Source organism: Corvus hawaiiensis, chromosome 10 (assembly GCF_020740725.1).
Source record: "Corvus hawaiiensis isolate bCorHaw1 chromosome 10, bCorHaw1.pri.cur, whole genome shotgun sequence".
Classification (NCBI taxonomy): Eukaryota; Metazoa; Chordata; class Aves; order Passeriformes; family Corvidae; genus Corvus; species Corvus hawaiiensis.
The window spans coordinates 13,088,662-13,115,956 of record NC_063222.1 but is presented as its reverse complement, the minus strand read 5'-3'; the positions used below and the strand labels follow the sequence as shown (position 1 = coordinate 13,115,956).

The following is a 27,295-nucleotide window of genomic DNA, read 5'->3' as shown; positions in this document are numbered from 1 at the left end:
AACAAAAACCCCAAGGAAAACTGAACCAGTCAACCAAAGAACCCCAAACACGTGTAAAAAAAACCCAAACCCTAGAGAGAATGGGTAAGGAAAAGATAACAAAACAATGTCAGAATAAATTGACAGTCCATCTGTGTATTGATTCCTATATCAAAAGGGACATAAGGCATAGAAAAACAGAAGGTTGATACTGCTGAACAAAGGTAGGATGCTGTTTCTGTCTAAGAAAGGGATAAAGGGAATTGGTTTATAACAGTTTGGAAAAGAGATGGGGAAAGATGGGAAGAATGTGATACTATATGAGACTTGATGTGAAAGAAAAGATTTCAGAGGGAAAATTAGTGTGCTCTCTATCACAAGTATGATGAATTGCATTTTAGAAGCAGTATATTGATCAGCTGGCCTGTACAGCTCCCTGTGGGTCAGCTGCCCTGCTCTTGAACATATCATTTTCATTAAAATCTTACATGAGGATTAACATGAAAAGTAGTTTATAAAGCTGGAATATCCTACTGTTGCTTTTCATGCATCTCCTGCCTTCATGTCATTCTTCCCTCTATCTCCTTTTTTTTCCCCGAAGGACAGTTCCCACAGGAGCTGCCTTTATCAAAAGGTAGAACTGCTTCAACTACTAATATAGTGAAAGATTTTATTCTCTGTCTATTTTTTTGTCTTTTTTTTTTCCCCTCTTCTCCCCTGTACTATAATGGGGCCACCTTGCTTGTTCTAAATTTGTGAACAAAAAGTTTCAGTAGTAGAATTTTGTCTAGCAATTTGATCTTCTCTTTGAATCTGCAAGAATACAGTGTAGCTTAACTATACCACATGTTCATGATCATAAAAAGTAATCACAATCGTAGGTAAGCAACTCTGCTGTTAGAATAGCCATAGAATATTCTATGTCGTAGAAGAGTTTTTTGTGCTGCTGGTGTTTACTACCTTCCTCTTCAGTATAAAAACCCGGTGTATGAAAGTTGTGGAATGTATCTTGCCTGAAATTCAATGCCTGACTCTTCTGTAGGAAAACTTATCAGCAGATCCTAATGAGCTTTCATATCTGAGAGCTTTCTGGAACCAGTAACTCTTCAGTTATTGGGATGGGGTTAAATTCTTGCTTCAGGACTCCAGCAGGACCTATGAACTTTTTAATCCTATTCAGATGCGTCCATAGATGACTTTAACCAGCACCAGAGACCAGAGCTTTAAACACATTTTAAAACTCGTAGTTCTGTGTTGACAACACAGCTTTTATAACCAGCCCTCGTTTCCTGCTGGAGTTGAGGATATCCAAGGCAAGTGTAATCATCAATAGCACTGACTGACAAAAGAATCTGAACTTGGCCTGTAGTCTGCCATGTAAAATATCTTAATTTAGTGGAGAAATACTGGCTGCAGGAGATTTATTTAAAAGAACTCTGGTCTCATTTGTGTCATATGCCCTTCCTCCCCCCACCACTGATTGTTGTTTCAGTATGTGCTGTCCACTTTAGAAGCTAATTTAATGCTGATGAGGTAACTACAGATACAAAACCAAAACAAAACAGAAGAATTACACTCAAAAAGCCTAGATTAGTGTCTTACTGTCTTTTGCATCACGATTCTTAATCATATTCCAGTAACTTGAAATGAAGTTATTGTTCCTATGTATTCTTGCAATATTAAGCTGCCTAATATATCAAATGGGCTAAAGTTACTTTTTAAAAACTTAATATTAGAATAGGGACCCATATATTTCCACGGGAGAGATTAAGATAATAGTGCCAATGATGCCCTATGGATTTCTGCTTCAGTTGCTGCGTTTTGAAATGGTGTAGAGAGAGAACACCTATGTTAGGCTTCTAAAAACAACAAATGTTCAGATTAACTTTATATTCTTTTGTTAAATAGGTTCAGTTTAACCAGCTATTCTGAGATCTGTTTATTTGTTTTGTTGAAAACAAAGGCAAGTAAGTTGTTTAAATTCTGCATGATGTTCATGTTAAGGGTAATCTAAATTATGAATTAAGGCAGAATGAGGCAATGCTGTAGAGCAGCTCCATGAATCAATGTGCACCCTGTGGTAGCTCCAATGAGCATATGGCTGGACTGCTGGAGTTTGGCTTCTGTACTTGTACTCTTTTGTACAGGAGTTATCCCTGCATGCTTCCTTTGTTCAAATGGCTTTTTTTTTAATTTTTTTTTTTTTTCCCTTTCCCTGCAGTTAGTTATATTCTGGGCACTAAATGAAGGTGTTGCCAGACAGTTTGACTCCTTCAGAGATGGATTTGAGTCGGTCTTCCCCCTTAGTCATCTTCAGTACTTCTATCCTGAGGAGGTTGGTGAAAGTGTTTTTGCTGCTGCTTTTATAACCTTTACCTGCATGTATGGGTAGTCTTAACCTGGGTGCAGGGCATTTGTGGCAGTCTGATGACATTGCATTTCTGAAGCATGTTAGTAAAACTTGAGTGTTCCTGAAATTGCACACTTAACTGATAAAGATTTTTCTGTTCAGTAGTCATTTATTTAATGCTTTTATTATGAACCGCTCAATTTTCTTTAAAATTGTGTGTATCCATCTTTTCTGAGAAGCGCTTTAATTTATGTATCATACTTTATTTCTCTGTGTTGGTCTCTAGTTCCTTGTATTGCAGTACCGCTGAATAGGTATAGATAGATGTGGATGCTACCTGGATCTTCTGTTAATAAAACAAGTAGTCAGCTGTTCAGCAAAGCTTCAGGCAGTAAGAAGAGATTCAGATGAAGGGGAAAAGAATAAGGATAGATGGTCTTCTTTATTGTCACCACCACCATAATATCAATTTCCTTGTAAAATGCTCACACTCTTAAGTGGACTGAATTGAGTCACAATTATGGTTTTTCTGGACTAGAAGAGAGAATGTTTTATTCTTCTTTGAGGAAGTCTCTTTGAAGACTGTACTTTGAGGGCTTTGTTTACCTTTATGAACTCGGACCTTTGACACTTTAAGAACAAGCATTAAAGCACACTCTGGAATGTGTTAGCCCAGCCTTTGTGGTACTCTGGTGTTCCTGGTGCTTTGCAATGCAAAGAGGAACACTTACTCCCTGTTGTTTAATTTTACAGTTGGAGCAGCTCTTGTGTGGCAGCAAGACAGACACTTGGGATGCAAAGACTTTAATGGAATGTTGCAGGCCTGATCACGGTTATACACATGACAGGTAATATGTTACCTTTTTAAATAAACAGAAAACCAAAACAGTAGAAAATACATATTTTTAAATAATCTTCATACACTGCTATTCAAGCTAAAGGAATTATAGGATATTTATTTGAAAATATTCATACTACACTGAATATGAATCTGATGCAATTATTTTAACTATAAACAAAATAATATTCTCTTGGTTCTTTTCCCTTCTCAGTCGAGCAGTGAAGTATCTCTTTGAAATTCTCAGTAGTTTCGATAGTGAGCAGCAAAGACTGTTTCTTCAGTTTGTGACAGGCAGCCCCAGACTGCCTGTAGGAGGTAGGTTTTCCTTATTACATATTGCTGTGCATTAAATCACTGTTAGTGATGTATTTCAGAATAAGATGGTTACTTCAGTATAGGAAAAAATTCCTTAACACTTATGTGTTTGAGAGATTCATATAGTCTCACATTCTTCATTTCAGAAGTGGCTGGGCAGGCTTCAGGTATAATTCTTACAACCTTTGTGTTAATCTCATGACACTTCCTTCAGTTGACTCTCCAGGTTTAAATTGTTGCCAGAAAGTCTGTCAGAGGGCGAGAGAGAGTTCAAAATTTAATTAAAGCTCCTAGAGGTGCATTAAGTTATGATGACAGACTTATGCATTGTAACCTGAAAACATCAGTCTCCTTTCTAGAAAGGAGACAATACTTAGCGTAGGATTAATCTTACTTAATTTCTCCCCCTTTTGAATTTCAGCATTTAGGTAAGAGGCAGTGTGGGTAAACAGAGAAATTTGCTGTCTTTGCTAGGGACCAGTGTAGAACACACATTTTACTGTATTCTCAGATGAGTGCTTTGCAAGTCAAAACAGAATTCATGCTTCTGTTCTGCTATTTACATTCTTTGGGATCTGGGGGAAAGACTTGATCATTCTTTTTCTAAGTATTTTTGGGAGCTCTTTTATGGAGAGACAGTGCAGACACAATTGAGTGTTAGGAGTATAAAAATCTTAGCTGGATAAGATAAGAAAAAGAAAAGATTAGAAAAATAAGGTACTACAGTCACAGATAATTCCTGAGAATCTTCAAAAATATGTGTGAAGCCAAAAAACACTTAAAAATATTATTATTGGGATAGAATTTTTACACATGCAGAACACAATCAAAAGTAGATTAATCCAGCTTATTCCTTTATTTTAAATTCATCTTGGAAAATTAATCTGCAGGCAGGATTTTAGGTATTTTTTAGCTCACTGTGCAGCTTTATAAAGCCATATTCTAAACTTTTAAAGGTTGAGGGGAAATCAGTTGTGCGATGTGTTCTTCTGTCACTGGAGGATGTCTGCAGTCAGCTGTGGGTGTTCAGGAGGAGCAACCTGAGGAGCAGCCATTCTGAATGTCTTTTCTCATTAATAGGTTTCCGAAGTTTGAATCCTCCCTTGACGATTGTACGGAAGACATTTGAGTCCACAGAGAATCCCGATGATTTCTTACCCTCAGTAATGACTTGTGTGAACTATCTCAAATTGCCGGACTATTCAACTATTGAGATAATGCGTGAAAAACTCTTGATAGCTGCAAGAGAAGGGCAGCAGTCATTCCATCTTTCCTGATCACAATGAAAAATGCAATGTCTGCCTGTTACAGCAAAAGAGAAACTCATGATTCTTTTCTAAATATATCACCTGAGTCAAGGAAACGTGTTACGCCTTCTTGTTGTAGAAAAACGGCTTGCAGATTATAAACAAAGACACTTGGTTGATATTCATTAAAAGCCCCTATGGACTTAAAGTGATCAGGCCCTAAAAGTTGTTGTGACAAGGTTTCTTTAGCAAGTTCTTGTTTAAATTATCATTTATTTGATGAGTGAAGTTTTTAACTTGCTTTGCTGTGTGAAATTTAAAAAGGGATGTTTTTCCAGGCTGGAACAATAAATGTCGCTGTGCAGTTTAATACTGGGCTGTGTGTATCCATCTAGCTAAGTCTGAAGTTTTTCCTCCAAAGACAAGTTTTGTACATAAGTACAGAAATTAAAATACACCATGTATTTGACGAATCTAGTTTAGTAGACTAGTTCTGTGTACCCTCACCTGCCTCTAATTTTACCCATCCTCATGTATTGTCTGATGTGCAATTCACTTGGTTCTTTTTGTGTGCAGCATTCAACAATTGTTATGTTTTGGTTAGCATGGGCATTTAACTGCTCCATGCCTCTTTCTCTGATTAAGATAATTTAAATTTTACTGAAATCAAATATATATTGTCAATATAACTCAGCCTTTGTAACTAGGTAGAACCTTTCTTATAGCATAGTTTTACTGTAGTGGTAGGTTATAATGGCGACAGTCGTTACCAGAGCGCTCCAGAGCTGTTTACACAGTGATTCAGGCAGCAAAAGCCTCGTACTGGAGGTGAGGAAGAATTACTTCTTTCATGTAGTTGAAGTCCAACAGCTTGGGCTGGCCAGTGTGTATTGTGGTAAGGCCCAGAGCATTTCGAATTGATGTAAAGTTTTTTTAAAAGACAAATTAGTTGTTTCATTCCCTGTTTGAGTAAACAGTTTTCCTGTTCTTGATCTAAGTTCCTGGCTAATTTTGTAGTTTTTTCTCCTTTTTATTTTTCTTTTTTTCTTTCCCCCCAGTGCTAGCTTGGAACAAGCAGTTCAGCCTTTGTCTTTTGACACAGATAAAGCACCTGTAAGCAATGCTCTGTCCAACTGTTTTATGTGCTGATTTCTCAAATCTGCAATAATTTACTTCATCAGGTTAATGTTTTTACCTGAATATAAATAAAAAAGTTTGCTTCACCTTTTTGTTCATAGTTTTGTACTGTATGCCTAAAGCTCAATTGTGTAAATTACTGTAATGCAAGTAAATCATCCTAAATCTACTTGGCTAACAACCTGCAACTTGTGGATGATTTACTACTAAAACAAGACCTTTTAAGATCTCCAACTTTGAGGGAAATTTTTTTCCTTTCTATGGGTTCAAAAAATGGGGAATTACAAATATTCCTGAGATGTACCTGCTACATAGTTAATCTTTATGAAAATGTGATAGTTACTTTTATTCAACTTTGAGAAATCAAAATTCCTTTCAGTGCTTAGAAATTGTTAAATTCTGGCTAATCAGGCTAGTTATTTCCCCTAAACTAACAAGTTTTCTTTTATCCAGCTGAAGAACTCGTACTTCCAGAACATGTAATGGACATTCTTCCGGTGAACATTCACAGAATTACCTGTGCTTGCTCAGACCAGTGCCACTGAAATGTAATACAGACCTGTCATGAGCATGAGTAGAATGTGAAATCCTTGCACAAAGAACCTGATAACTGAACAGTTTTTTATTACCGTATTAAACCCGACCGATGGCGCTTCACCCTGTACATACAATAACGGTAGCGCACAGTGCGGCATAGTTTTCATCCAACTTCAAGGCAGTGTTTAAACTATGGACTGGTGTTTAAATTGTTCTGATAACTTGATCAAACTGAGCACAAACAAGTGTTTATAGTGTGTGGATAGCAATTTGTTCTTTTTTAAGGTTCTATATTTTAAAAAAACTGACTTGTGTAAAAAAAAAAAAGAAAAAAGCTAATATTTTGTATTAAAATATCATGTGTATTGATACTTTTTTTTACCCATGTTGTCTCCCTCTAGAATCTGGCTTTCATTGACTTGGAAATTTTGAGGAGCTTTCAGATTTGATATCTAGCCTTTGTGTAACTCTTCCAGTGGGAAAATAAGTTGTTGGTTGCCTGTTTCAAAAGGAAGGAAAAAACAAGTACCTGTGGTGATACGATTTTGGTTGTTCTGGCTGTCATTTTCAGCACAGACTAAGGTTTTAGTTTGCCTGAAAAGTGAATGAAACCCTTTTGGGTGACACTTCTTTTTTCCTACCAATGTCAGCTTACAGTGTATTAGGAGAGCAGTCTGGTTTAAAAGGTAAAGATAGTAAATTATAAGAGTAAACTGAGAAGTCACATTTTGCATGACTGCAGTACTGTCCTGCAAACAAATGTATCTGAGAGTAGCTCAGAAGGAGTGGAGGGGTGGGGCAAGACCTTAAGGATTCCTCCTTTTCAGGAACTTTGGATTAGGGGAAAGCTCACTAAAATCAATCCATGGGTGTGTGTAGTCATCTTAGTACTGCACTGCTTTGTATACCATTAAAAGGTAAAATAAAAGGTACAATCAGAAGTCTTATCTTTTAAAATAGATGAGCTTTTTAGCATGGTAAGTTCAACTGGTGTTAGATAACACCACTAGTTACTGTTTTGAATGAGTTTCATGTCCTTCTGTGTTAGCAAGAGTAGCAAAAAATCATGGATGAAAGGGCCATCCAAGCACTGATAGCTGCTACTGAACTTGTGCAGTATTTTTTTGTTGCTGTTAGACGTTGGCTTTTTACCAAAATCTCTTGTGTAGGGAACACTTTAGTGTCCCATCTGATGTGAATTAGTTACAGTGCTTCTTCATGTTCTCTAGGAATATGCACAAGAATTAATTCCAATCATCTGGAAAGTCCCCATGTCCACTGCCAAATTTGATCAGATACTCCAATTTCCATATGCAGACTGCTTGCATGATTGAATTGTTGAGATTCTCCCTTCTTTCCCGTCAGTCATGTGTTTTATTTTCTTCTATCTCCTTCCCCTTACTGAGCTCTCCTCTGATGTGAAGGTGGGTGCCTCAGGGACTGGTGAAATTCCAGGTGCCTGTGACACTTGTGCCCTCCCTTGTGGCCCCTGCTGGAGGTAGGTCTTATCCTCTAAAGAGTTCCTGGGCCCTGGCCCACCTGTCTTCACAGGGGTAGTGCCAGTTCCCATCCTCTGAGCAGCCTGTACTCTGCAGAAGCAGGAAATAAGGGCCTACCTGCCTTGAGAGAGAACGCCATGGTTTCAATGTGAACGTGCCTCCCCCAGGCCAAAACTTTGCTATAGCTAAAGCTGTTGGCAGAATGGAGAAAAATGAAAAGCCTTGCTGAAATGGATTATGGAAATGCTGAAATTGGAAGGGGAGGTAAAATCTGCTGATGGTTGAGCCTTTTCAGGGCTTGCCCTTTCTCCTACTTTCCTTTTCTGGTCTCTTGATTGCTTGAACTGCAAAACATCTGTGCTATGTGACCTCTTCCTGTGATCCTGCAGGACCTTCCTACTGTGTGTTCCCAGCTTACCGTATCTCTCCCACTGCATTGTGTTTTTAGGAGCTTTTCTCAGGTGGGTGTACGTGGTTGCCCAAGAGTAGGAGTGGTTGCCCCAGCCCAGTGCAGCAGCACCAGCTGCACAGGCAGTGTTTGATCAGAACGGTGGTGCCTGTTTGTACAGCAGATGGGAAACAAATTCCATCCTCTGCTGCCTGTGACTGACAGTGAATGGCTCAAGGAACGACTGATGCCTCTAGAGGAATACCATGTCATTGGCTCCTGGTACTGAAATGTGCCTGTATTGATCAGGTATGAAGCTGCTTTGGGGGCAGAGGGAGGAACAGATCCTGGGTCCCTTCCTTTCCTGTGTGCACCTGGGGACTAATGACGTCTTGTGCTGTAAGCAGAACTAAGCAGAGGGGAAGTAGTTAAGACACATCCAGTATTTTCAAGGCACTAGATTAGAGTTCCTGATAACTCCAGATCTAGTTTGGCAGCAGCTTCCAGAAAACTGCTTCAAAGAGGAAAAAAGAGAAGAACAAAATGCCACAACAAGACACAAAAACCCAAAACCACCCTAAAAAGTGTAACAGGAAGCATGAAAGCGCCTTTCCCACCCACCCTGCACAAAGGTGGGAGGAATTCCTAAGTCCTGTGCTATTTTCTCATAGTTAGGGAGAACACTGAGGAGCTCAAGCTGGAAGCAGTATGTTGGGGTAAAGCAGCACATGTACTGTGGGTTTGGTCTTGTCTGCCTCTGTCCTGTTTCCCCTCCCGCCCCTCCCTTTAGGATTAGGACTGCTGAAACCCCATAAAAGACAGAAGTAGATAAGCCTGGGGCACGATGTGCAACAGCAACCACTCTACCCTCTTGCCTGAGAACAGGGAGAGGTGGAAGGAGGAGGTTTCCCTTTGTTAAAGGTAAGCTTACACACTGAAAGCCATGGCAGGTTCATGCTCTGGAGATATTTAGACATACTGCAGTTTTCCCATCTCAACAGCTATTTCCCAGATTATTTTACTTTTCCTTTAGCTGCTATCCAAGGTGTTCTAGCCTAAATACAGGCCTGATCTGACTGTGGCTTGGCTGTTCTTGGGATTTCTTGCATGCAGAAGCCTCTTCGGCAGGCAGGACGAGGCAAGTAGTGATCCAGAAATAGTTAGCCATTCTAAGAGGTGGCATTTTATCTCCAAGCCCCTTCTTCCTTCCCTTTTTACAGATTATTGCTTCAATGTATCAAAACTGTCAAGACATTGGCTAAATAGTGAAAACTTCCTAGCTGATTACTATTTTCCCCCCCACAATGTTTCCCATAGTCTGTGCTATTCTACTCAGAAAAATAAAAAAAATCTTTATGCCTTCACTTTGTAGCTTGGCATGCTTAATTTACTGGAAGTATTGATGTTACTAACCATTTAGAAAGCTTTCTCACAGTTTTAATACTTCTTTGGTAGGCAAAGGAGCAGCCCTTGTTCTGGGGCACTAAAACTACAGATGCTATTTGAAAGGGGAGAAAACGTCATTTTAAAACTTAATCAAACAGCAAAATTATTCCACCTTTAGTAACACTGGGTTCTAAGAGTGGTAATTTCCAATTTATGGCCAGCAGTACTGGCTACTTCTGCTGGACCAGAAGTGGGGGGAAAAGGGAGAAACTGGCTGGAGGGCAGCTCTGCTGGGAAGACTGAGCCCTGGTCAGCACTGTGCCCTGGCAGCCAGGGAAGGCAGCAGCATCACACAGTGCAGATAGGAGCATAGCTGGTGAATCAAGGGAAGGGATTATTTCCTTTTCTTCAAATCCCCAGAGGAGAGATTGTGCAGTCCCCATGGTTTTTTTAGGACCCAACTGGATATATGTTTGTTTCATTTAAACATACTACAATTCTAAAATGAGCTCTCTTTAGAATTTAAAGTCAGAACCGTATGTAGGCGTTTACTGATGACAGCATCAAGCTAAAGTGATATGCATCTTACCCTTGCACTGTTTCATGCTACATCAGTCTCATCAATTGAAGTAAATTCAATGGGAGAAATTTATATGCAGAGAGAAAGGTTTTCTAAATTTTCTGATAAAATAAATGAAAAATACAAGGGTCTTAGTTTCGGCTGCAATTATGGGTAATCTCTACTTCAGAACACTCTGTTTCAACTGGATGAAAATTAAAAGCCTTAATTCTACTTTTTTAAATGGTTTCAATTCTCAAAAGTTTTTCTGGCATCCTCTTCTGTTTTTAATATTGAATGAATTGGCACTTATCTGTGATGAGAAATTCTTATGACTCTATGTTTATCTCTGCCCCAGCAAGCAGCTGGTCATTTCCAATTTCTTCTGGAGTAAGTAGTTAACATGATTTGACAGCAATTATGGAGAGATGCCATAATTGCATATAGAGGATTTTCTAGAAAGAGTAGTTTTCACAGGTATTAGCAAAAAATAGCATCCTGAAAGTGGAAAGATAGGTAGAACTGGGAATGTGATGTGGACAAGATAGGAAGAAGTTCTACTTCTGTCCCATATGTGGAATTTGAAAAATGAGTACTGATAGGTGAGTGACCACAGTAGTGCTGTGTATGTCCGTGGTAATGCTCAAGACATTTATGGTCATGTTATATAACTCACTTCCTCCTGTACTGTGTTAGTGCAAAGGTTTAGTGATACAGACCTGCAAAATACATTTTCTACCAAAAGCTCACTGTGCAGGTTACAGGTTAATTAAGCCTTGATTCTAAGAAATGGATGGGCAAAGGAACAGAGTAAGATGCTGTTTAGGATCCTATGCCCAATGTTGAGACCTTTGTACATTCCAGCTGTCAGTAACATTTGATACTGTTGTTGAAAGCTGTTGGTAGAATTCAACAGGAGGCCTGATTTTGAGCTGGTATAGGTCCTGCATGTCTATGACAGGATAAACAGAAAAAGGTATAGCAAGAAGCTACCAATTAGTTCAAATCAAGTAGGATTTCATTTTGTGTATCAGTTATTTGGTGAGAGGCATTTATGGACCTACCAAGCAATCTTTGTTAATGAAGTTTTATAGAAAAACATTCGTCTTAAGAACAACAGTGAAAAAGCAGTGATGGGAATTAGAGCTGTAAAGACAGCATGTCAGAGGGGGAACAGGGGTGCTTCATGCCCTACCAAAGGTGACTGTGTATTTCAGCAGCCTCTGCTCTCCCCTAGCAGCACTGATCTCTAACATACCTCTTTCAGAAGTAAGAGCATAAGCGATGTACAAGTTGTATTAGGTAGGCAGAGCAGAAGCTTCACAGCTCCTGAATGGGGAAGCACCGTTAGTAATGGAACAGGGCCAGAGGCTGTACAATACCAGCTGTATATCGTATAGCTATTCGTCACTTTTATCTTCTCATATCCTTGTCATTTTTGCTACGCACATTCTACGTTGCAATTACTGCCTCCATTCTTAGTTTCCTCTTTCTTGTCTCAGAGTTTATTTTTTGGTAGTCTTGCACTAAAACACATTCAACTGCTCCCTTCATACTAATGATTTAAAGGTTTTATCCTTCTGTGCTGAAGCAGACTATTTCTGACCAAATTCCAGTCCTGATGTGATAGCACTGATGTCCAGATGTTTCATACCTGTTAAGTCCAAAATAAGGCTTTTAATCATTCTTCCAAGAGATTTACTTTTTTGTTTGTTTGTTTGTTTAGATACAACCATTCTCTCTTTCACCCTGGCCTCAAAAATAGATTCTTGCATCCACACTAGATCTGAATGTGCTGATGCTTTGTGTTTAGCAGGTCCTCTCCTATCCACATACATCATTCAGTGGTTTTATCATATCCATTATGTAACTGGCACTTTTGTTTAAGTTTTCTTTTTTTTTGCTAGTAAAGACAACTTTGCTTATTCCTATTCAGGGGACAGATACACAGACTGCAGCTTTGCCTGTGTTGTCTCTTTTTTCCATGTATATTTCTTAGGTCCCTTTCCTCCACCACATTAAATATGAAGTTCTTGTCTTCCAGTGCTCCAAGAAGGAACTGTTGTTCCCTCTCCTGTTCTTCACCTCACACTTGAATGTATTCTCAGGTTGCCTCAGGCACTTTAAAAATCTTTAAAAAGCTTCTCTGTCACAATATTTGCCCCAGAAATCATCATGATAAATGACAATTGCTGCAGATGCTTATGGCTTCTTGTGATGGTTGGTGTTGTCTCATTATGCCTTTCATGATGGGTTGTTTTTTTGTAGTGCCTGACTTTGCCTCCTCTTGTGATTTAACGGTGAGAAAAAGCAGGGAGGTCGTCTTGTCCTTTCTATGCACAGCATCAAATAGAACATGGTTACAAGAAGAGTATCTCAGAACTGTTACCCAGCCTGGAAACAGAAGCAAAAAACTACCAGCTGCTAGAGATTTACTTTTTGATCTTATGTGAGAAAATAACTTAAAATATTAAATTTAATAGCAATAATTTTAGCTTTAAAATAATTCTCAAATGGAATTAGGCAATTCCAGGTAGTTAGTTGTCAATAAAAGCACTTATCAAAGATGAGATGGCTTTTTCTGTTATTTCTTTTAGGAGGTCTACCTATTTGATTGCTAATCATAAAAATGCATCTCTTCACAACTGAATTAATGTGAAGATCAGAATAATATATGATATTATGTAATAATGTCTTTTACACTTCATGTTATCATAGAGTTTAGAAGGTGTTAAGGTATCTAGACTATATTTGCTTTGTATTACACCTTATCAGCCAATCAGCTTTCCAAAGGGTGAATCTGCACCTCTCATTCAATTTTTATAGTAAAATTAATCTCAGTTCAATGTAATCTTCTTACTTGGCCAGGACCATTTATGGAATTTACTGAAAAATTCAAGTTAAGCACTCCTCCACAGAGCTTGCCTCATTTTTCATTTGTTGGACCTTTGTTTAAATGCCTGCCTTTCCCCTCCAGAGGCTCAGGGATTAGGTACTCTCCATTTGCTGACAGGCTGCATGCAGCACGGGGATGTGCTCTGCTGCTGCTTTTCTGAAGTGCGCTGTTTTCCAGAGACTGAGCTACAGCACCTCTGCATGGAGCTGAAGCTGCCAAATGGATGACACAGATTATTTCTGCAATATGCTTTTTGTTTTTGCAATAAGTAGTACTTAATATCTTGCCTTTTTGACTATGGAGAGTAGAAAAAAATCATGCGACAGTGGAAAGCCAGAAACCATTTGACCTATCCCTTGCTCTGCACACAATCAAAGACAGCACTTTGGTTTTCAAGTTCACAATTTATGTGTCTTTATTTAAAAATCTTCAGTAAATTTGCAAATATCAGTAACTCAGTTCATTTGATTTTTAAACGTGCCCTTTTTTTTTTTTTTTCAGAATTGATTGCTGAGGAAAGGAGCAATTTTAAAGTGATCTTGAGAGTCTTCAGCAAAACAAAGCAGCCATCCTCCCAAAAGCCAAAGCTTCATTTCTAGAGCTACCACCTAATGCAAAAGTGCCTGATAGAGGTCACCTGTAACTCTTGCACACACCAGAAGTGTGTGCTAGATGGTGACATAACCTGACATGTATCTTTGAGATAGCATGCCAAGTTTTTATGACTTAGCAAAAATTACTACATTACTTAGCAAAAATAGGGACTTTAATATGAGTAACTCTGCTGTGGAGAATCCTGTGAGCATATTCCTTGAGGTTAACAGACACACAAGCACTTTAAATCAAAAAAAACCCCAAAAAGCAGTAAAGCTGAATATGGAATGTAGGTGAAGGATTCTGCATTTCCTATTTTGGATTATTGACTTGCTAAGCTGTGTAAGAGCATCAACTTCATAGCCATTTACAAACTAAGCAAGAATGTTAAGAAAAAAATAAACAATTTGCTGTTGCTCTGTTTTGGTACTAGACAGTGGGATGGGATTAATAGTTGTCATTGCTGTATTAATACAAAAATGTCTGGGGTGTAGCCATAGAGGTGAAAGTAAGCCATTTATTGTTTTTATTAGTGTAGATTTTTATAATTTTATAGTAGTTTCAGAAACATAAAATATTAATATATAATTTATTAACCCAGAACTAAAATTAAAGGAAGTAATTCCACCCATTAGTGTGTTTTATGATATCTGCCAGCCTGAAAAAAAAAACAGGTTGGCATATTAAAGTCACTCTCTAAGGCTTTTGATTTGAGATTTGATAAGTCCTCAATCGCTTTCTGTCTGATGATGTCAAAGACTGAATGATTTTAATACTAAAGCACAGATTAAGAATGTTTATATTTTGTGTTCCCAAGTCCCAAGAGACATTCAGGGCTCAAGTCATTTAGCCATGTTTGCATAACACCATTGCTGATGCAGTGAACACCTCCCAGACAGTCCCTATCCTCCTACACTTACCAAAATCAATTGAGAACCTTTATATTTGAATTAGTAATATATTACACATCAGATATTTGTTTGTTTATTGTGACTTACGTGCATGTGACTTTGCACACTCTGGCATTTCTTTCTGAAGATTTGTACAGTATAAGGAAAAGCCCATGCAATTTTTGGCCTATTCCCTATAAAATCTGTACAGGCCCACATAAGCTAAATGTATTACATCATTCCTCAGAAACCAATTAACTGTTAGTGGGTGATAACTGCAAGAAGAAAATGTATGTGCAGTGATTATACAAGGAGAAATGGTGAAGATTCAACTTTTACTGCCATGATATGTCCATGAGAGCTACAGCACATTAGTCTTAATAAATAGTGACAACAAAATGTTCAGCTCATCTAAAAGCATGTTAAAAATTGCTTAATCTCAGTGTAGAATCACCTACGAAGTAAAAATGCTATATTAATTATTTTATTAGCATGTAGCTCCTTAATCTGTGAGGAAAAAAAGTAAAATTAGATCCAGTGGCTGACTGCTAAAACTAGAATAATTCAGACTACAATTATGACTCCTGAGAAAAATATACCTCAAGTCTTCATCACTCGTGGTCTTCAAAAAAGACTAGATACTGTAATTTGTGCATACTTCTAGTCTGAACATAAAATAAATGAGAAGTTCTTTATGTGGGAGGCCACATGAAAATTGGCCCAGAACTGTCTTATAATATCCCCCTTTTGTTTTGAAAAGGTTTTAAGAAACAGTGGATATGGTTTATAACAGGCTGTCACTAACTCTGACTGTGGACTGTTTGGAATGCCAGCATACATCCACTGCCTCTGCAAACACCACTGACACCTTGAATCTGTCGAGTCTACTTTTCCCTAAATTTGGGTTGATGACCACATCGTGTACAGTGGCCCTCTTTTTCATGACAATGAAGTTATACTGGCTTCATTGTTTTCCCATGAACATATAATATTTATTCCTAATTTTTACAGAAATTAGACCCTGGTTGTTTTCTCTAGCAAGGTTCAGCACTGTGTAAATCAGTAGTTCAAAGCTTTAGGATGAGTTTTGTACTTACCACAGCCTCTCTGTAGCTGTTGGGCAAGAATCCAACTTGTTGGTTAGGTCTTTAAATTGTTTGGGATCTGGGCTGGAGCTTGAACTGTAAAACTGGGATAAATCACTTCCCCATCTCAGGAAAGGGGTGAGAAGGTGGTGAGTCATGATCAGCACTCAATTAACGGGGACTCTGAAGATCCAGCCTATAAAGGAGCCAAGATATTTTGTGGATCCACATTTATTAAAACAGGTGCATACATCACTTAATAAGAGCAAGTGCCAGGTGCTGCACCTGGGTCAGGACAAACCCCAGCAACAGTCCAGGCTGGGGGATGAAGGGATTGAGAGCAGCCTTGATGAGAAGGACTTTGGGGTGCTGGTGGGTGAGAGGCCAGACATGGCCCAGCCCTGTGCACTGGCAGCCCAGAAAGCCAAATGTGTCCTGGGATGCATCCAAAGCACTGTAGGCAGCAGGGGAGGGAGCAGGTTCTGCCCCTCTGCTCTGGTGAGACCTCACCTGCAGAGCTGCCTCCAACTCTGGGGTCCCAGCACAGGAAGGACAAGTCCAAAGGAGGCCACCAACTTCTGTTACAAGGAAAGGCTGAGAGAATTTGGTTTGTTGAGACTGGAAAAGAGAAAGCTTTGGTGTGACCTAATTGTGACCTTCCAGTACCTGAAGGGAGCTCAAAATAAAGGTTGAGAGGGATTTTTTACAAGGGCATGTCTTGACAGGACAAGGGGCAATGGATTCAAAGTAAAAGAGAACAGGTTTAGAATAGATATTAGGCAGAAATTCTTCTCTGTGAGGGTGGTGAGGCACAGGAACAGGTTGCCCAGAGAAGCTGTGGCTGCCCCATCCCTGGAAGTGTTCAAGGCCAGGCTGGATGGGGCTCTGAGCAACCTGGGCTAATGAAAGGTGTCCCTGCCCATGGCAGGGGCTGGGACTCAATGATCTTTAAGGTCCCTTCCCACTCAAACCATTTTGTGATTCTATGATCTCTTTTTGAAAGAAATGCTACAGGAAAGAATGAAATTGAAAAGACAAGTCCAGACAGAGCTATGGTCTACTAATTATAAAGACATGTAAAAGAACAGATAGAAAAAAAGTGACATTTAATTGTGAGTTTCAGCTCTAGTGAGGTTGGTATTATGGAACAATAATAAATTGAAAAATTTGAAATGAATACCTCAAAAAGAAGGTTTGAAAGAATAATTGCATGAAGGAAAAAAATGCAACATATAAATTCAGTTTTGTATTTGCTGTGAAATTTTGTGCTGAAATTAAAGCAATAAAAGCAGTTCTTTATTTGGGGTATTTTTTACTGCTGGCTTCCCCTTGAGAATCTCAGGTACTGCTCTTTTGTGTCTACAAACCAAACCAAAGCATAACCTTTTTGTTTACTGCTCAGGAAGAATAATAAAAGAAGCATTAAGTGTTAAAAGCTGTAAGTAAATTATCTTATGATTTTTTTTTTGGAGGAGGGAACAAGGAGGTAGGGTCAGGTGTCTATTGGCATTTTATTTTTCTTTCTCCTCTGTACAGCTTCTAATGTGTAAGGTTTCCAGTCAACCAGAACATAGACGTCATGTCCTCTGCCATACACACCTTGAAATTCATAGAAATAAAAAGTCATTTAATTACTGGATATAAAAATACCTCTTCTTCAGATATATTGCTTCCTTGAAGTTCTTACAGTCACATACTTGTTCTGATTGCTGGCATATTAAGCATAACACTTGAATTACTGAAACATCTCTGTAAATTCTAGGATGAAGATTTAAGGTAATTCTGACATTTATTAATTCTGATCCTGTGCTTTGCACTTGCTCTGTTGCTTTAACTAAAAATTACTGTCTGTATGAATGATACCTTATGAATTATGTTCTTTATCTCTACTGAAATTGTAGTTACATTAGGTCATTATTTGAAAGTCTAAGTCACAGTTTAAGAATAGAGCAGAAGACTGTAAATGGCAAACCCTATATATTAATTACTTTATTGTATCTACATCATAGGATTTAAAGACCTTAGGCTGCACATGTGGTAGTTGTAACATCTGTTTTGTGAGAGACTTTTTGAAGAAATTAATTCAAACCTGATATAAATATGCAGAATTTTACCCCATGTAGTTTGCTTAGAGGTAGGTCCAGATCAGTTTTTTCCTATGATAAATTTCTTATTTTATGAAGTACAGTAATATTTTTTGTGGTGTTACACAACATAGTGATAAAAAAACCACCGTAAGAGTATAAAAAGCACATCTTTGCTGAAAAGTGTCTATGTTCAAATGATGAGTACAGCTTTTTGGTGAAAGGTGCGATAGCTGTTGAGAAAATCTTTGTTAACCTTTAGAGAAAGATCTTAGATATCTGAGAGTCATTTTGTTAGTGAAATATCTATACTGTGTATATTTTATCTCATTGTTCTAAAAATATATAAAACCCACACAGGCTGATAAAAGTTGATGTGAACCAAACAAACAGGTGAAGATGTGGGAAGTGCTGCCACTCCTCAACTGCCTGCCACTGATAAAACAGGCATCATGAATTTTCACAGCACAGTGGCTTTGTGCTCCCTGATAGAAGAGTTTAACTTCTGCTCTATGGCTTTTGTCTTAAAGCATGACTTATGACTCCCAAGAATTTATGATTCCCACGATGAAGACTGTTTCTCTACCTGGGCTGGCAACTCTCTCCTGGTATTACTTGTATCAACACTTTCCTTCTACTGCAGCTCCCCTACCCATCAGACATTAAATAACAACAAACACTGTCACTGCCAACAGTGGCACACATATCAACACGATTATCACCATTTTAGCAAACAAAAAGAAGAAGACATGCAAGCTTCAAACAGCTTAATAAAGGGGAACAAGTTAAATATAAATGCAAGAGCTGGGTAGAAAAGCAGACAAATCCCCACACATTGTCAATGTACCCCAGTCTGTGCCAAGAGAGAAGTAAAATAAGAATTATTCAGGTAAACACAAAAATAAAGCAGTATTTCCCCCTCACCCACCTACAACACTAAATAATGTACTTTAAAAAATTCTGTCTCTGTTCAGAGCCTTAAACTACCTTTCTATTATGGTTAGAAACTGCCCTCACAAACCCATGAAGGTGAGACCAAGTAAGTGCCAATGTGAAACACCTGAGCATGTTCCTTCCAAGGTGAGTATTCTTACTGAATTCTGTGGACTACTTATGTCTTTAAATGTGTACTCCAATATTTTGATAAATTGAAGTGTGGGTCATCCAAAGTTATATTAATAGTTTCTATTCTAGTAAACACTATGTGCTTGGAAAAATAAAGTTAAAACATGCAGCAAACATTTTAAATAAATGCATTTAAAGCTGTATGAAGCACAAGGTTAAACACTAATAATTTCTGTGATTCCAGCAATGATTTTCAAGGGGATGTAGCTTTAATTTTGCCGCTATCAGTATGGGATTGGGAGGAGAATGGACATTTTTTTGAAATTTGACTTCAGTTGCATGAGTGGGGCCCTTCTGAAATTTCCCATGTGACATTAAGATCTCAGTCCTTGTGTAATTCGGAACTGAAACTCCTGAGATGCTGTAAAGCATGCACAAGCTTAGGGAGGCTTGAGGAAAACATCAGTTCATCACTGCAATTTCAGCCTGACCCAAAACAAGCAACAAAAGAATAACAGTCCAGACACTGTTCAGAAAAGGCTCAACAGAGTAACTTTCTCATCTAAATTAACTCCTATGCTAGTAAAGAAAAACGCAAGTAATATTTAGTGGTTTTAAAGGAATTCATCAATATTTAGAAAAAATATCATTGTTGTCATAGGAGACATTTAAAGCACATCCTTTTAGCAAATAAGAGAGGTTTTTGTTCCTTACTAAATATTTAATCAGAACAGATAAAAAAATCTCTGCAAAATCTCCTTCAAGCCACTAGAGGATGAGCACTTCTCCATCAAAATAAATAGTTAAGCTGTAATGTAGCTTATCTAAGTTACACTAATAAGCTATTAGACTGGTAATACAATTCAAATCCTAGCAAGTGTAAATGAGGGAGACATCTTGAATCCTTATTGAATACTAAGATTAGGAATTTGTTATAGAAAGCTGACTATAAAATTATTGAAACTATGCATATTGGAACATTAATATGCATAAAAAGAAACAGCATTTCAAAAAATCACTAGCTAATTAGGCAAGCATAATATTTTCTGTTGTAAGGTTAAATATTTCCATATAAAATAATGCAAACATTGCTTATATATTCTGTAAAAAGCTAAGAAAATTGTGATGTAGGGATGTACAATCTGACTCAGAGCACTGTGGTATGTCCTGCTTGGTTGGCTGCATTAGTTGGCTAGCTTACTTTCTGCAAATACCAGGCTACTCCACCAACAGAATTCATTGTCTAGTGTAGCTGTCAGTCCTGAAACCATATTTTCCAGTGCTTATCTAAAATGTCTTACTCCTAAAAAACCTCAGCTATAGACCAGAATTATCGAACCCTTTGGAGGTACAGGAACAATTGGAAAATAGGGTCACTACATAACTGACTGTTAGCCATCCTCTTTGTTAGGAAGAGCAGTCAGCGGCTCAACACAATTAGCATGAGCCAGGAGCCGAGCTTGAGCAGAAAGATGCGTCAGGTTAGAGAGAACATTTTTTCAGATTGTCTGGTTTTGATGATTTGTTCTATAAAATTTTTAGAGAACTGGCTAAAGCTTGTTATTAACAAGTATCTTCGACAGCCTGTGTGGAAGGGTGAAGTCCTATGAGACTGGAAAAGGACAAACCTTATTGAGAAGGAGGACAGAGAGAATTACAGGCCTGCTGCTTTAACAGCAAATCCCAGAGCAGCTCACCTGGGATATAGACAAGTTATTTCAGAGCACTTGGAGGATAACAGGGAGACAAGTAGCAGCCTCTGTGGACTTACCAAGAACAAATCCTGTCAAATGTAAATGGAGCCGGTTCGAGCGAAGCGGTCACTACAGCGCCCGGGCCGCAGCCGGCGCGGAGGCAGCAGAGGGAGCCGGAGCGGCACTGAACGCGCTGCGAGGAGGGGAACAGGGCTGGGGGGGATGGAGGAGCAGAGACAGAATGCGGGGACGGAATATCGTGGTCAAGCTGCTAGAGACCCTGACGAATTTTCAGTTCAATTAGCATCACAAGTTATTTCTGCTCCCGACAGAGCTGTCGGCCATACGTGAAGTGTGAAAGCTTAGGAAAATTGTAGCCAGGAATACTCCTGTACCCTGCGAGAGGGATGTGAGAAGTCGTTAGTTACAAGAAATTAAAATACTTCACTTTTGAAGAAGCAAATGAATAGAAGGTCAAAGAACAGGGGTTATCTTCCTGCTCTCTGTTAGCTGACTTACAGCTCTCGTATCTTAGTTCTAGTTAAAAGGTAGTAAAAAAATCCCCAGAAGACTGGAAAAACATAAATCGATTTTTTAAAATCTGCCGTAGATAACCTCAATGAAGAAAACACACAGGTTCTTTGCAGTATGAGAAATAATAGGATTAATGTTTATGCTTTTCATCTGACCCTGCTTCGGTCTCAATAGAATTTAAAAGTAATTATTAGAGAATTAAGCTTGTGCAACAGTAAATAAGCAGCAAACGGTGAGCTGATCCTACGAAGGTGTCCCTTCCCTTAGGTATCTGCCTAAGCCAGGGCAGCGCTCGGTCCCGCAGGGCGCCTCTGCATCGTCACTGCCTGGGCAGCCCTGGAATGCCCGTCCAGCAGCTCAGTAACGCACTGCTCCGCTTTTAAACCAGAGGATCGGGGGCGCAGCGCCGGTCCCCGTGCACCGGCAGCTCGGTGCAGCCCGGCCGCCGCCGCCCCGCCCGGAAAGGTGGGGCTGGTGCGCAGCACGGTCCGCTCCGCCCGGGCTCAGCCTGACCCGGCGGGACGGGGCAGGGGCACGGGCAGGGGCACGGTGGGGAGCCGCAGCCGCAGCCGCAGCCCCAACCCCGCCGTCCCGGCCCGGCCCGTTCCCACCCCGCCCCTCAGCCCGTCCCCCTGGGCCCGTACGCTGCGGGCGGGCGGCGCCCCCTGGCGGCCACGCGGCGGCGGCTCCGCCCCTCCCCGGCCCCGCCCGCCCGTTGCCCGGGGAACGCGGGCCGGGAGCAGCAGGGTGGCCGCTGCCTCCATCGCTCCATCTCTCCTTCCTTCCCTCCCTGCCGGCGCCAGCAGCGGAGCGGCGCCTGCACCCGCACGCCCCGCCGCCATGCCCCGAGCCGTCCCGCTCCTGCTGCTGCTGCTGCTCGCCCTGGCCCAGCGCCGCGCCTGCCTTCCCGCGCCGGCCAGCGCCGCGCCCCCCGGCCGGGACCCCTGCCTCAGCCAGCCCTGCCGCAACAACGGCACCTGCTCGCCGCTGCTGCCGCCCCGCCGCCTCCAGCTGATCCTGCCCCAGCCCCCGGCTGGCTACAGCTGCACCTGCCCCCCGGGAGTCACCGGGGACTCCTGCCAGGTAATGGACGCGCCTCAGCGTCGCCCGCCCGCCGCGCGTCCTTGTGCCTGACCCTGCCCTTGGGTGTCCCCGCGCTCTGCGGGGACAGAGCGAATATCCCCCCCCCCCCCTCCCCCCCCCGCTCCCGCCGCGCCCCTGCCCCGTCCGCGTCCCGCCCTTCCCACTGCCTTGCGCCGGCCCTGCCGCCCCGGCCGGTCCCGGTTCCTGGCGGGCTGTGTCGCGTCCTCCCCGCCCGGTGCGGCCGCTGGCTCCGCGCGGGGCCGCCGCCGGCTCCGTTCCCGGCCGCCGCGAGCACCCGGGGCTGCTGCGGTGGCCCCGGCGCTTCCCGGGCTTCCCGAGGGGCTGCTGGCCCTGCGGGCTGCGACCCGCGCCGCGGGCTGGCTCCCGAGCCGGGAGCCGCTACTCCAGGCGTCAGACAGAGCGGCGGCGGGCTAGGGGCTCGGTCGGGGTGAAGGAGGATGGGGCTGAGCTCAGCCGGTGCCTCCCAGGTTAATGTCAGTACTTCAGCCCCCGCCGCTGCCCAGACCTTGCAGGTTATTTAGCACTGACTTACTGGAAGGTGAAAAGGATGGTCCTTGGAAGCGGATGCTCTATTGTATTGAATGCTAATCCTCAAATCGTGTCTCCAGTGGTCATTTTCATAGGCTAGGAGTGCTCGCTCTCACGTTTCGGGTGCCTTTTGAATTCTAAAAGATCGGAGCGCTTGGAGTAGGGATAATGATCTAAAATACAGAGAGCCAGTAAGCAGTATCTCTCTAATGTGCTTGGTCATATTGGGACCTAATGTGATAACACAATTGAATTGAATTATTGTAACGTGAAATAGTAATAGTAACGTGAAATAGTAAGAGGGGTTTTTTTTGTCTCTAACACTAAGGATGGCAATCTTTGTTATCATGTTAAGAAATTCACAAACACTCAATTTTCTCTATCTCCAGATAAGGAAAAGCAGGTGCAGGAACACAGAGGTTTGTTTCCTGCATGTGTATATGCCTGGGTACTTTCTGTGACAGTGGTGTACAAAAGGCTCTGTGGATTGACGACCATTGCTTTGTCAGTGCTCTTGCTTGTAAGTGCTTTTGACATAGAAGCAAATGACTTCAAGTAATTTCAGTCTGTTTTTTAGGCTTTATTTTCTCGTTCCTTTGTCATGTAGTATCTGAACTATACTGCTGAATAGATGAAAGGGATAATACGTTTACTGAAGACTTAATATGTAGTCGAGTGTAAGAGTCATTGTAAAGTAGGAGCGCTATGCACAGAATTCTCTGCTTGCCGTCAAATGCCTCAGCTGGTTCAATGTAACAATGAAAGTGAAAATATTTACACTAATGAGATTCTGTAAAATCAGAGAGATGAAAGTGGATTAAATAGATTTCTCTTTGTCTAATTTTAGATCTTGTCTTAGGAGTTTACTATGTTTCTATCTCTACAAAGAGAGAAAGAGAGCGCTGTGTGTTTGCTTCTGCACGTTGCTGTTAGACTTAAGTGTCTGCGATCCATGACTGAAAGATTAATGACCCTTTTGAAGACCTAGTAAAATGTAACACTTGCTGCCATCACACCTTCTGTGAAGTGTTGTGCCTGGGGATCTGGGTTTAATTGTTTTTGTAATAAAAGACATAGGCAATGTTTTCATAGCTGTTATGCATTTTATTACCTAGTAACAGGAGGCTTATGGTGTTACACATTTTGTTTCTTTTTATAAAATACTGAGTAATGACCCTTGCAAGGAATACGGATAATGAAATGAGTGCCAGTTCTAGCTATCATGTCAGCAGTTAAAGTGTGGACACAAGGTAGTTCTGAAAAGTTTATATGGTTTTGAAATGTAACTTTAACTGGAGACCAGGCAGGGTTTTTTAAAGGTGTAATATAAACACAGTACACCCATCTTGGAGGTTTTGCTTATTTTATTAAAATAGGGAATAAATATATGTTGTACAAATGCATTCCTTCCTCTGTTGCTCTTGTCATTCAGATACCTCAGAGCTTAAACAGATGCCTAATGGCTTAAACTTCTACAAAGAAAGATCATGTTTTCTAACTCAGTGACAATAAATAACTGTAATGATTTAAAAATAACTGTAGGGATTTTTTTCATGTACCTTTACAGGTTATGAGAAAGCCTGATTTAGCCAATAGCTATCACTGGGGTATATCTAAATACTGGTTTTTGTCTTAATGCTGAAGTTGTTACTGAACAGTTGGATTATAGAGGGAAATGCCAAGAGGGGAAGAAAGGATAGGAATTATTGTCTTTAAATACTCAGATCATGGAAAGTAAATTTGGATTTTTGGAATTTATGGTGGAGCTGGAGTTCTTTGGGAACTCCCACTTCCCTAAAAAGATAGAATTACTTTCATGTCGCTTCTGGTAGTGAAGACAACATTTCAATGATTCTGCTCAGATGTGTCGAGATTTTAGAATGAAGACAAAATGTTGTCAATGTGCCTGTGAGTCAGCTGGGCATGGTGAAGTTGATAATGTAGAAAGATTGCTGAGAGTCAAACCTGGAGATTGCACATCAATTTTACCCCTGAAGATTTTACTGTAACTCGTGTTGATGGCATCTGTGGATGCTGGTGCTGACATGGGAAAAGAATAAAACTGACATCACATACACATGGGATACTTCTAAAAGTCCAGAGCTTTCCTATCACCAAGTGGCGTATTTTACTTAGGCAAACCAATTCCATGATTTCATGTTATAATTGCTTTAGTATCTCATTATTTATTTAACCACAGAAATTACAGGTCCTTCTAGTACATCCATCCTATGAATTATGCATTTGTATATATCTCACATTTTTTATAGTTTGAATATACTTTGCTTTGCAAAGTTCAGGCTTGTTTTGTTACGGATTGTCAGGTCCCCCATTGTGGGACATTGCTCTAATTTACCTCCATTTTTTTTCATGGTTGTGAATTTTTTCCCTCTTATCTTGACAGAGATTGTACAAACATTACCAATTTATTTAATTGTACAAAATTATAGTGAATTCCACTGTCTTTTTTCTGTGGGAATTTGAAATTGGCCATTTCTCAGGTTTACACTGAGAGAATTTGATGAAATAAAGTGAAATGACGAGATAGTAATGGTCCCTTAACTTCATAATCCCTACATTTTTTATTTGTTTTACTTTTAAAAGCAATTTTCATTTCTAATGACTAAAGTAATGACTACTCTGTTATTTTTAATGATGTGTAGAATCCAATAAAATAGTTTTTCTTTACCAGGAAAGTTATATGCAAAAATTAATTCGTGTTAGTGCCTCATGAAATAATTTTAGAGACATAAGGTACAAAATAACTAGTTGGGAAATGAAAAAACTTCATGATCAACTTGGTAATTTGCTTAAAGATACAGAATTGGAATTTTGCTAATTGCATTGAATTGCATGATGTTTATTTGATCCCATGCTAGTGCTGATTTCATTAAAAGGCTATCACATGAAGAAATACTAAATTATTAATGTATTTTAAAATACTGTCATACATGCTTTGTTTTAGTTGCTTGTCTTGCTTTTTTAAAATTTTTTTCCCTCTCTTTTGGTTGATAATTTTCTCTTGTTCTTTTACTTTGCTGCTTTTTCGTATGTTTTTAGTTATTTTATAGGTTGTGTCAGTGATCAAAACTAGAAAACAAATAGTGTCCAAGCATACTGAAGCAGCACTCTGACTTTGCAGCAGTTCTCTTCTATCCAGTCTGATAGTGACTGAATGTTCCACTTCTGAGCATGATGTGGTAGCCACTGGTGCAATGCATTTTTGAGTTAGTGTTCCAGTTATTATTTTAGTAGCAAAGAGATCTCTTTGGTCTTGGGGAGGATTTGTTGTGTTTACTCTAATTATTGTATTTCCACACCTAGAACAGAAAATATTTTTTAGATGTAATTGTGGACATCTTGTTTAAAATGGAATTCTAGAAGGATGTAGCCTGAATTTAAAAAAGTTAAGGAAGGAACTGATATTATAAAAACTGGATGGTAGATTAAATTTTTGTTCTTAGAATTATTTTCATAATTTTCAAAGTTATTTTTTATTTGCCCTCCTGAATTTTTGCCTGATTGTTCTTCATTCCCTCCCTGTACCTTTAAATGCCAGCTGAATTTATTCTTGTCTTTGATCATAGTATTTGAACGTTTGTAGACTTTACTGCAGTGATTTCAGGGGGTTTTTGTCCTTTGACCCCTGCTTTTGTATTTTCATCTTGTGTTGGGTTTTCGCTTCTTTTTTCTTTGAATTTATTTTTGGTCTCAATAGACTTCTAGTAATGTGGTGGTTAATGCTGAATGCAGAAATCCAGAGTTAGCAAACAGCTGCAGGAAGAAGGATTGCTGTTTCTTGACTCACTGGTCTAATACTTCAGCGTGAGCAGTATGAATTTCATTGGCCAGGTTATTTCAGGTTGCACTGGACAATGCTGTGTAAAAGGACATCCTTTAATCTAAACTGAAACTGCTAAATCACCTTGGTGTCAGTATCCTGATTAATTCCTCACATGGTTCTGTTTTCTATTAAGTGCTGACATCCCTTCTGAAAGGTCTATCCTTAAATTCATAATGAATTCTCTAGTACATTTAAAATGCTATTTTTCCCATTTCATTAATGAGGGGTATATACTTAGATTATGTGGCTATTGTGATTTGACCATTCTGTTTGCTCTTTTACCTTTAATAACAGTAACATGTAGAGTTAGCAGATGCCCTTGAGTTTTCTTTTATTTAGATGTAGTTTAGCCTCAGTTTTGAGATACCATGTTGTTTCCTGCTGACTAGCTCTGCTCACTCTTGCAGTACTTTCAAGATGCAGAATTTAAATATTTGCACTGATGAATATCCTATGTGTGAGAAGAGGCTGTGAGGGTTCAGTTTGTTTTCTTTGGAGGTGACTAAGGGGGATCCAAGTGCCATTCTCAGCCACCTAATGGGTGGTCATAGAGAACATGGAGCAGAATTTTTCCCAGATGTGATCAGTGAAAGGAGGAGAGAGGACACACACGTTATAGTGGCGAAGTCTCAGTTAAAGCTAAGGAAAAAATTCCTTGCAATGATGGTGGTCAAACCCTGGAATAGGCATTTAGAACAGTTGTAGGACCTTCATCCTTGGAGATTCTGGGCTTGAGTGG

The 27,295-nt window shown here is 39.9% G+C and overlaps 2 protein-coding genes across 11 annotated transcripts in view; both read left to right on the top strand.

Moving 5' to 3' along the window:
- TRIP12 (thyroid hormone receptor interactor 12) overlaps positions 1–5,955 on the top strand; it is a 79,891-nt gene extending 73,936 nt beyond the window's left edge. For all 8 annotated transcript variants that reach the window (XM_048314751.1, XM_048314755.1, XM_048314754.1 and 5 more), the window contains 4 exons: positions 2,201–2,314; positions 3,083–3,177; positions 3,382–3,485; positions 4,566–5,955. In XM_048314751.1, the coding sequence (XP_048170708.1) occupies positions 2,201–2,314; positions 3,083–3,177; positions 3,382–3,485; positions 4,566–4,762 (510 nt within the window). In that variant the 3' untranslated portion in view covers positions 4,763–5,955. The remainder of the gene's footprint in view (positions 1–2,200; positions 2,315–3,082; positions 3,178–3,381; positions 3,486–4,565) is intronic.
- A 15,841-nt stretch (positions 5,956–21,796) lies between these two features.
- DNER (delta/notch like EGF repeat containing) overlaps positions 21,797–27,295 on the top strand; it is a 115,990-nt gene continuing 110,491 nt past the window's right edge. Inside the window, exon 1 of one of the 3 annotated variants that reach the window (XM_048314388.1) lies at positions 21,797–22,163. In XM_048314388.1, coding sequence (XP_048170345.1) covers positions 21,921–22,163 — 243 coding nt within the window. In that variant the 5' untranslated portion in view covers positions 21,797–21,920. The remainder of the gene's footprint in view (positions 22,164–27,295) is intronic. The other 2 variants (XM_048314391.1, XM_048314390.1) reach the window with 2 other exon arrangements.